The 10113-nt window shown below is 48.5% G+C and overlaps 1 protein-coding gene and 1 pseudogene across 1 annotated transcript in view; one reads left to right on the top strand and one right to left on the bottom strand.

The window, feature by feature from the left end:
- The window catches only part of FXR2 (FMR1 autosomal homolog 2), a 26591-nt gene extending 23736 nt beyond the window's left edge, over positions 1 to 2855 (bottom strand). Inside the window, exon 1 of the mRNA XM_017531367.1 lies at positions 2405 to 2855. Within this exon, the coding sequence (XP_017386856.1) occupies positions 2405 to 2485 (81 nt within the window). The 5' untranslated portion in view covers positions 2486 to 2855. The remainder of the gene's footprint in view (positions 1 to 2404) is intronic.
- Positions 2856 to 3222: 367 nt separating this feature from the next.
- LOC108306435 lies at positions 3223 to 7075 on the top strand (annotated as a pseudogene).
- The last annotated feature ends 3038 nt before the right edge of the window (positions 7076 to 10113 follow it).

Below are 10113 nucleotides of genomic sequence, written 5' to 3'. Positions count from 1 at the left end.
AAAAGAAAACTGACAACAGGGCCCACTTCTGAGAGAGGAGAAAAGTACCTTCCCAGAAGCAGTATAAACACTCCCTGACCCATACCAAAGTTTGCTGAGTCATGAATATTAAATCAGTAGCAAGGTCAGAATGGATAATATCTATAAGGTACTGAGAGTTGAAGATTAGCCTGAATTTAGGGATTTGTTGTTTCTAACTCAGGAATGGGGCAAAAACTGCTAACCTGCCCAGATCCACATTACCACATTACCTCACTTTCAGCTCAACCCCAAACTCTACTCTCTGAATCAGAGTATCCTGGTCCCCATCTACTCAAGTCTATCATTGCCACAGTACACAGGAGAAAGGGAAAAGATTCACAGACTTTCTACTGGATACTCATACGTGGAACAGAAAATGTGTCCCTTCCCAGCCATCTCATACAGTTCATTTGAACTGGATACCAATCTTTCCCAGCTGTGTGGAGCTCCCAAGCTTCCTAGAACAAAGCAAACATATCTTGATCTTGGACTCAATTTAAGAATCACTTTTCTTAGAACCCAGAATTAGGGGGTGGTAAGGATTCAGATGGAAAGATACCGAGGGAAGCAGGGAGGGCCACTTAAGGAAGCCTATTTCAACAAAGGTAATACAATTTGGGAAAAAGGATATGAGAGACAAATGTGCTCTATCAAAAGCAGAAAGGAATTAGAGACTTTTGCCAAAGAAAACAGAAATGCTATGGAGTCAGACTAGAAGAAAAAGTCCCAAGAGTTAGGCAAGTATGCAGAAAATGACAAAAGAGATCAACTGGGAGCCTCCTTCAGCTTAGAGAGGGAATAAGATAATTCCTGGGGATTACACAGGAATACAGAAATATTAGGAGGAAAAGCCAGAAACTTGAATTGACAAGGTAAGTTAGACATGGGTACCCACAGTCACCATACACAAGAAAATCTGATGAAAGAAGTAAGGCAAAAACAGATCAGCATGCAGAGTGAGTAAAAAATGACTACAATGAACTCAGCAATTGAAGTAGAGGCAGAAACCACCCAAGGGAAATTACAAGACCCTCTGCAGTTATAGAAAAATATGACTTACGGAAGGAATCAGAGAAAGACATTTCCAAGGGCATGAGAAATTAGAGAGGACAACTGTGGGGGAAAAGGGCCTGAGAGGAACTGAAGGAAACGGGGAAGAGGGATCCACTCTTAACAAGTGATGCCATGGGAAGCTATCTCTTCTCCAGCTCCCCAGGGTGAAATCAAAGAATGAGACAGAAATCAGGAAAGTCTCTGGGACAATTCCAGGCATCAAATCCAAAAGAGGTTCAGAATAGCAACAGTCACACAAAGGAAAATTCTTGGGAGGCAAGAAAGGGCTCTCTCTGGCTTAATCTAAATGGGAAAAAATGTCCTAGAAAATGGATTCCGAGCAGATAAAGAAGGTGGTATTACAAGGAGTTCTAAGGAACCAAATCCTGGGCAAAGGGAGAGGTGAAATAAGAAAGGGTCTTTGAAAGATGATCCCTTCTTCCAAAAAAGGCTGTCAGATTCCCGAACTAGAATAGTTGGCCAAAAGTCTTCGAGAAGCGGAAATATTAAGAAAAACAGAAGCGAACCTCATGAACTTCCTTTTAGAGATTATGAATCTGAAGCTTACATGCCTCAAGATGAAGAAACTATATGAATGACCTGAAGGCATCTGAGGTCTAAGTGAGACCTCAAATCCATCCCTGGGTAGAACGGTAGACCAGTGGGCCTTGAGATCAAGGTGGGGTGGGGTGAGAGACTTGCGAAAAGATGCCGCCTTATGGCTGGCTGGGAGGCAACTTAACTGATCCAACCCAGGATTCCTGAGGTCAAAGATGCCAAACGTCGTAAATGGATTTTGACCATTTCTCCTTGGCTTAGGAACCAGAATATAAGATGAAAGTGGGTGAGTGTTCCAGAGCCAGTAGGCAGATGCCTCTTTGAGGGAGATGAAAGGATCTGATATGGGACAGAGGGCCTTCCCAAGGGGATCGTGTGGAAGAAGAAAGACAATTCTCCATGTGCTTGGTCGGTGGGGAAGATGTGATTAAGGTCTAAGGTATGTCTTCCAACAGACAACGGGAACAGTCGATTAGCAGCTGGGTAAAAGGGTCTCTCCTGGGGGGCAGGGAGCGCCAAGCCAGGGACAATAACGGCCTGAAGTTCATTCTCCCTGAGATGGGGGTAGAAGCAGGTGCATTTGAGGGGTCAAAATAAAAGGAAGAGGGTTCACTCCAAGCGGTATCCCAGGGAGGGCTGCGGGTGGGAGGAAGGGTCTAAGATTCTAAGGGTCAGGACTCAGCTCCGAAAGCTCGATCCCGCCCCACGCGTCCCAGCTCCGGCCGGGGTAGGAGGCTAAGGACCGGTGTCCCCAGTCGGCGCGCCGTCTCACCTTGTAGAAGGCCCCGTTGGAACCGCGCACCTCGACGGGCAGTCCCGGCTCCACATCCCCCCCAGAGGCGAGGCCGCCCATGGCGCCGCCACCGCCTCCGACTCCCCCGGCGGCGGCTGCAGCAGCAGTCTGAGTGCGGGCCGGGCCAGGCCCCCGGCGTCTCCCCGGAGGAGGAGCTGGAGGGGGAGCCGCGGGGGGCGGGAGCCGGGCCGGTCCCACGGCGGCCCTGCCACAGCCAACGAGCAGGGGGCCGGGGCCGGGCCGCTCCCCGTCCGCCGCCGCCGCCTTGGTCTCCGCCACCGTGAGGGAAACGGCCGCCGCCGCCGCTGCCTTCGTCACCTCAGCTTCCGCCCGCCGCCGCCCCCGCTGCTGCCTCAGTCCCGGGACCCGCCGCTGCCGCTGCCGCTCCACAGCCTCCACCTCCCCCTGCCACCACCGCCTACTGCGCAGGCGCACCGGGCACCCGCCCGCTGCGCGCGGGGCCCCGAGGGCCACGGCGCAGGCGTCAAGGTTAGAGCCCCAGCTAGCGCTCGCCAGCGCATCGGGGCTTCCACATTCCCCTTCACTCTCTCACGCCCCCTCCTGGTCGCATCCTGGCGCTTGCGCAGAACAAGATTAGCCTTCTTTCTTCACCGCCCCACCACTCCACCGCCCGGTCTCTTCCTTTCCCCGCCCCACAACACTGAGAATCAACCAATCAAGGGGAGGGAGGGGCCGGGCTCCCTCAGTCCGATTGGGCGTCGGCCACATAGTCACACAGCGCTCAGGCCACACCCACTCCGCCGCCGCCAGCCACACTAGGCTCGGAAGAGTTAGGGATGGGCATGCGCCTGAACGACTGCTGGGTCACTTTCCCCACCTTTGTCTATCTTCGTGCGCACGCTCCGGAAAAAAAAAAAAAAAAAAGAGTCGCCGCAAGGGAAAAGGTGCCCGGCGCACGCGCTGAGCTTTACCGTCTGCGCTTATGCATCGACGATCTTTTAAGAATCTGTAACTCTGTGCTATAGTAGATTTAAGAGTCACGGCTTTTCCTTGAAGAAATTATGATACAATGAAAGTTTTGGCCCGGCGTGGTGACTCACGCCTGTAATCCCAGCACTTTGGGAGGCCGAGGCGGGCGGATCACCTGAGGTCAGGAATTCGAGACCAGCCTGGCCAAGATGGTGAAACCCTGCGTCTACTAAAAATACAAAAATTAGCCGGGCGTGGAGGTGTGCGCCTGTAATCCAAGCTTTTCGGGAGGCTGAGGCAGGAGAATCGCTTGAATCCGGGAGGCAGAGGTTGCAGTCAGCCAAGATCGCGCCATTGCACTCCAGCCTGGGCAACAGAGCGAAACTCCGTCTCAAAATAAAAAGGAAAAAAAAAGAAAGAAAGTTTTAAGAATAGTTTCGGCCAGGCGCGGTGGCTCACGCCTGTAATTCCAACACTTTAGAAGGATCAGGCAGGTGGATCACTTGAGCCCAGGATTTCGAGACCAGCCTGGCCAACAGGGCGAAACCTCATTTCTACTAAAAATACAAAAATTAGAGGGGCATGATGGCCGTCCCAGCTGCTTGGGAGGCTGAAGCAGGAGAATCGCTTGAACCTGAGAGGCAGAGGTTGCAGTAAGCAGACATCACACCACTGCATTCCAGCCTGGGCAATGAGTGAGATTTCATCTTAAAAAATAAATAATAGGGCCGGGTGCGGTGGCTCACGCCCGTAATCCTAGCACTTTGGGAGGCCGAGGTGGGTGGGTCACCTGAGGTCAGGAGTTCAAGACCAGCCTGGCCATCATGGTGAAACCCCATCTTTAAAATAAATAAATAAATAATAGTAATACTGCTAAGGAAATTCAAAATAGGAAAAACTGTCATGGAATAAGGGTAATAGCGGGAAAATTCATTGTGTGTGTGTGTGAGACAGAATTTTGCTCTTGTTGCCCAGGCTGCGCTATCTCAGCTCACTACAACTTCTGCCTCCCAGATTCAAGCGATTCTCCTGCCTCAGCCTCTGGAGTAGCTGGGATTACAGGTACCACCACACCCAGCTAATTTTGTATTTTTAGTAGAGACGAGGTTTCTCCATGTTGGTCAGGCAGCTCTCGAACTCCTGACCTCAGGTGATCCGCCCGCCTAGGCCTCCCAAAGTGATGGGATAACAGGCAGGAGCCACCGCGCCTGGGCAACTTCACATTCTTGAGCTAAGATAAGTGAAGTTTAGGTAGAAGTGAGTAAAATAGGCAGGGTGCAATGGCTCACGCCTTTAAACCCAGCACTTTGGGAGGCTGAGATGGGCGGATCGCCTGAGGTCAGGAGTTCAAGATCAGCCGGGCCTAGGTAGTGAAACCCTGTCTCTACTAAAAACACAAAAATTAGCTGGGCATGGTGGCCCACTCTTCTAATCCCAGCCACTATGGAGATTGAGGCAGGAGAATCACTTGAACCCAGGAGGCGGAGGTTGCAGTGAGCCAAGATTGTGCAATTGAAGTCCAGTCTGGGCAACAAGAGGGAAACTCCATATCAAAAAATATATATATATACTCAAGAGAATAAGGAATACAGTGGTACAGGGGAGCAGAAAGGGCATGGCCTTTGGAGAACTATAACTAGTCCAAATAGCATTTGGCTGAAGTAAGAAGCTGCAGGAAGCTCAATTGTGAGGACTTGTAAATCAGGTTAAGGAAAATGGGTTTTTTTTGGAGACAGAGTCTTATTTTGTCACGCAGACTGGAGTGCGCTGGCACAATTTCGGCTGACTGCAACCCCCCCGCCCAGATTCAAATGATTCTCCTGCCTCAGCCTCCCAAGTAGCTGGGATTACAGGCATGCACCACCACGCCCAGCTAATTTTTGTATTTTTAGTAGAGATGGGGTTTCACCATGTTGGCCAGACTGGTCTCTGGTCTTGAACTCCTGACTTAAGTGACTCACACCCCTTGGCCTCCCAGAGTGCTGTGATTACAGGCATGAGCTACTGCATCCAGCCAGGACAATTTTTCCCCTTATCCATACTGGAAAGCCATTGAAAGATTTTAAGCGGTAGCATAATGGAAAGATTTGCATTTTACAAATGTGAGGAATAGATTAAAGAGTGATGATGGCCCCAAAGTCAGTGAGGCAAGTGAGGAGCCGTTACAGCTGAGAGATACTGATGACCTACGTGGATTAGGGCTATGAGTAACAGAAGTACAGCCTCCATGATTTTATTTTATTTTATTTTTTTGAGACAGAGTTTCACTCTTGTTGCCCAGGCTGGAGTACAATGGCACGATCTCAGCTCACTGCAACCTCCAACTCCCGGGTTCAAGTGATGCTCCTGCCTCAGCCTCCTGAGTAGCTGGAGTTACAGGCACTCGCCACCACGCCCAGCTAAATTTTTTTTTAATATTTTTAATAAAGGCAGAGTTTCACCATGTTGTCCAGGCTGGTCTCGAACTCCTGACCTCAGGCGATCCACCCACCTCAGCCTCCCAAAGTGCTGGGATTACAGGCGTGAGCCACGGAGCCCGGCCCAGCCTCTGTAAATTTAAGCCTGTTAGAAACAGAATGGACATGAATTGGTGATGGAGGGTGGTGTGGGTGGGGTCAGGAGCCAATGAAGAAGTGGATGGAACATAGGACAACTCCCAGATTTCTGACTTGGGTTAGAGTAAATGGTAATGCCAATCATGGAAGAGATAGATAGCACAGGAGATAAAGGTTTAGAAAATAAGGTGATGACTTTACTAAGTTTGTTTTGCCCTTTGAGTCTGAGGGGCCTGTGGGACATTCAGGTAGAATGTCCTTGTTTTCAACAAATTTATCTCTCAAGTCCCAACTTAAACAGAATTTATTTAGCCTTCCAGGATACTCACATAGGTTAGGTCCCCACCTTCCACTGCCACATCATCATGTTTGCAATATTGCAATATATATTTTTTAATTTTTTTTTTTTTTTTTTTTTTTTTTTTTTTTCAGTCTTGCTCAACAGACCAGGCTGGAGTGCAGTGGCTTGAACTCAGCTCACTGCAGCCTCTGCCTCCTGAGTTCAAGGGATTCTCCTGCCTCAGCCTCACAAGTAGCTGGGACTATAGGCACCCACCACCACTCCCAGCTAATTTTTGTATTTTTAGTAGAGATAGATTTTCACCAGGCTGGTCTCGAACTCCTGACCTCAGGTGCCCTCAGGTGATCCGTCATCCTTGGTCTCCCAAAGTGTTGGGATTACAGGCATGAGCCACCATGCCTGGCCATGGTTGCAATATTAAGAATTATTATAAATATTAATAATTTGTCCAGTGTCTTTCTTCTGCCATCACACTATAAGCTCTGTGAAGTCAGAGACTTCTAAGTCTGTTTGTCCCCACCATTAAATACAAAAATTTCCTTTTTCATCCTCTTCCCCAGTTGCTGCTCACTGTCCTGGTCCACACCCATTCCCAGGGCACCTCGTCGCTGTGCCTCAGAAAATTGAGGAAATCAAGTACTTTCTGCTCACGGCCTGAGGAAGGGATGCCAGATCTGTCAAGATCAAGAAAAATAAGGACAATGTGAAGTTTAAAGTTTGATGCAGCAGATACTTTCACACCCTGGTCACTACTGACAAAGAGATGGCAGGGAAACTGAAGCAGTCCATGCCCCCGGGTTTGACAGTGAAGGAACTGAAATGAACCAGACACACCGATTTGAACTGTATTAAAATACTAAAAATAAAAAAAAATTTAATTAGCCAGATATGGTGGTAGGCACCTGTAGCCCTCGATACTCCGGAGGCTGAGGTGGGAGGATCCCTTGAGTCCAGGATATCAAGGCTGCACTGAACCATGATCATGCCACTGCCCTCCAGCCTGGGTGACAGAGTGAGACTCTGAGGCTTAGGTAGGAGGATCACATGCAAAGGGGGAAAAAAATTCCCAGAAAATACAGCAAAAAATAAAGGAGATAAGGCTGGGTGAGGTGGCTCACATCTATAATCCCAGCACTTTGGGAGGCAGAGGCAAGAGGATCACTAGAGATCAGGTTCGTGACCAGCCTAGCCAACATGAAATCCCATCTCTACTAAAAATACAAAAATTAGCCAGGCGTGGTGGCTCCTATAGTCCCAGCTGTGCTGAAGGCTAAGGCAGGAGAATTGCTTGGACCAGGAGGTAGAGGTTGCCGGGAGCTGAGATCGTGCACTGCCCTCCAGCCTGCAAGACAGAGTGAGACTCCATCTCTAAATAAATAAAGGTCATAGAAGAAAGGAAAATAAAACATAAGAAAATTAAAGGATTAGTCTATGGGATACAACATCTGAATAACCAGAATTCCAGAGATAACAAAAATAACTATTTGGAAAGGAGAAAATCATCCAAAATCAATAGTAATAATTATTCAATAAAATTTTCCAAGGCCAGCTGTGGTGGCTCTGGGCACTTTGGGAGGCTGAAGCAGGCAGATCACTTGAGATCAGGAGTTCAGGAGCAGCCTGGGCAACATGGTGAAACTCCATCTCTACCAAAAATACAAAAATTAACCAGGTCAGGTGGCTCATACCTGTAATCCCAGTACTTTGGAAGGTGGGTGGATCACCTGAGGTCAGGAGTTTGAGACCAGCCTGGCCAACATGGTGAAACGTGTCTACTAAAAATACAAAAATTAGCCACCCACAGTGGCATTCACCTGTAATCCCAACTACTCAGGAGGTTGAGGGAGGAGAATCTCTTGAACCTGGGAGGCAGAGGTTGCAGTGAGCCGAGACTGCACCACTGCACTCCAGCCTGGGTGACAGAGCGAGACTCCATCTCAAAAAAAAAAAATTATTTCCAACCTCATTTCCTATACCCAGCCATGCTCAATTTTTTTTTCTTTCTTCCTTTTTTTTTTTCTTTTTGGTGGAGATGGAGTCTTGCTCTGTCACTCAGGCTGGAATACAGTGGTGCCACATCAGCTCACTGCAACCTCTGCCTCCCAAGTTCCAGCAACTCTCCTGCCTCAGCCTTTTGAGTAGCTGGGATTATAGGCACCCACCACCATAGCCGGCTAGTTTTTTGTATTTTTAGTAGAGACAGGTTTCACCATGTTAGCCACGCTGGTGTGGCTAACTCCTCACCTCAGGTGTGTCGCCCACCTTGGCCACCCAAAGTGTTTGGATTACAGGCATGAGCCACTGTGCCTGGCCCACACTCTCAATTAAGTGCAAGAATAGAACAGGCATTTTCATACTGTTAAGTTCCCAACAAAATTACCTCCCAAGTACCCTTTCTCAAAAAGCTCCATCAAAACAAGGGAATAAACCTAGAAAGAAGAAACACAGGTTCCAGGACCTCAACACAAGAGAGAGGCAAAGGGGATCCCCAGGATGAAGGTGAAGGGCGATCCCAACAGTGTCAAGATCGCCTCTCTGCACTGCAGCAGGTCTAATGGCTTTTTGAGAAAGTTCTTCAAAATGAAGTAGATTAAGGGCGGGCGAGGTGGCTCACGCCTGTAATCCCAGCACTTTGGGAGGCTGAGGTGGGCAGATCATGAGGTCAGGAATTTGAGACCAGCCTGACCAACACGGGGAAACCCCATCTCCACTAAAGATACAAAAAATTAGCCAGGCTTGGTGGCACGCACCTGTAATACCAGCTAGTAGGGAGGTAGAGGCAGGAGAATCACTTGAACCCAGGAGGCGGAGTTTGTGATGAGCTGAGATCTCGCCTTTGCACTCCAGGATGGACAACAGGGCTAGACTCTGTCTCAAAAAAAAATGAAGTAGATTGAAATCCCTAAGTGATTGTATATCCTTATGAGAGATTAATTAAGGGAGAATTTGGGGCTAAATTAGAGTACACAGGATACTAAGCAAACAGAAAGACAAGGCAATTATTAATTCCAGGAAAAACACAAATGGTGCAGGAAAGAAAAACAATTATAACTATTCACATGGATCAACCGTGATTGGTATAATCATAATAATGCAAACACTAAACACAGGAGGATGGGAAGTGAAGCTGGGGTGACAGGGAGATTGGAAAAAAAGGGCTTCTCTTTTTTTTTTTTTTTTTTGAGCCGGAGCTTCACTCCCTTTGCTCAGGCTGGAATGTAATGGTGCGTTCTCGGCTCACCGAAACCTCCGCCTCCTGGGTTCAAGTGATTCTCCTGCCTCAGCCCCCCAAGTAGCTGGGATTACAAGGTATGAGCCACCACACCTGGCTAATTTTGTATTTTTAGTACAGGCAGGGTTTCTCCATGTTGGTCATGATGGTCTCGAACTCCTGACCTCAGGTGATCCACCTGCCTCAGTCTCCCAAAGTGCTGGGATTACAGGTGTGAGCCACCATACCTAGCTCTTTTTTCTTTCTTTAACCTCAGTGATCCTTCTTCGGAAGGGCTAGCTTCTCATCTTCAACAGCACAAAGCCAATAGCTAATACCTAAACAGAAAACACTGGAGTGCAGTGGCACAACATGGCTCACTTCAGCCTCAACCTCTACAGGTAAGGCCAAGTGCAGTGGCTGTAATCGCAGCCCTTTGGGAGGCCAAGGCAAGAGGATCAGTTAAACCCAGGAGTTCATGGTTACAGTGAGCTGTGATTATGCCACTGTACTACAGTCTGGGCAACAGAAAGAGACCCTGTTCCTGAAAAAAGAAAGACCCCTTATCCCCCTCCAAAAAAAAAAAAATTGAAAAAATTTAAAAAAAAGAAACATCGCCGGACGCGGTGGCTCACGCCTGTAATCCCAGCACTTTGGGAGGCTGAGGCGGGTGGATCACGAGGTCAAGAGA

The sequence above is a fragment of the Cebus imitator genome, unplaced genomic scaffold (assembly GCF_001604975.1).
Source record: "Cebus imitator isolate Cc_AM_T3 unplaced genomic scaffold, Cebus_imitator-1.0 Scaffold72, whole genome shotgun sequence".
Classification (NCBI taxonomy): domain Eukaryota; kingdom Metazoa; phylum Chordata; class Mammalia; order Primates; family Cebidae; genus Cebus; species Cebus imitator.
The sequence above is the reverse complement of the archived record's forward strand: the minus strand, read 5'-3'. Positions and strand labels throughout refer to the sequence as shown.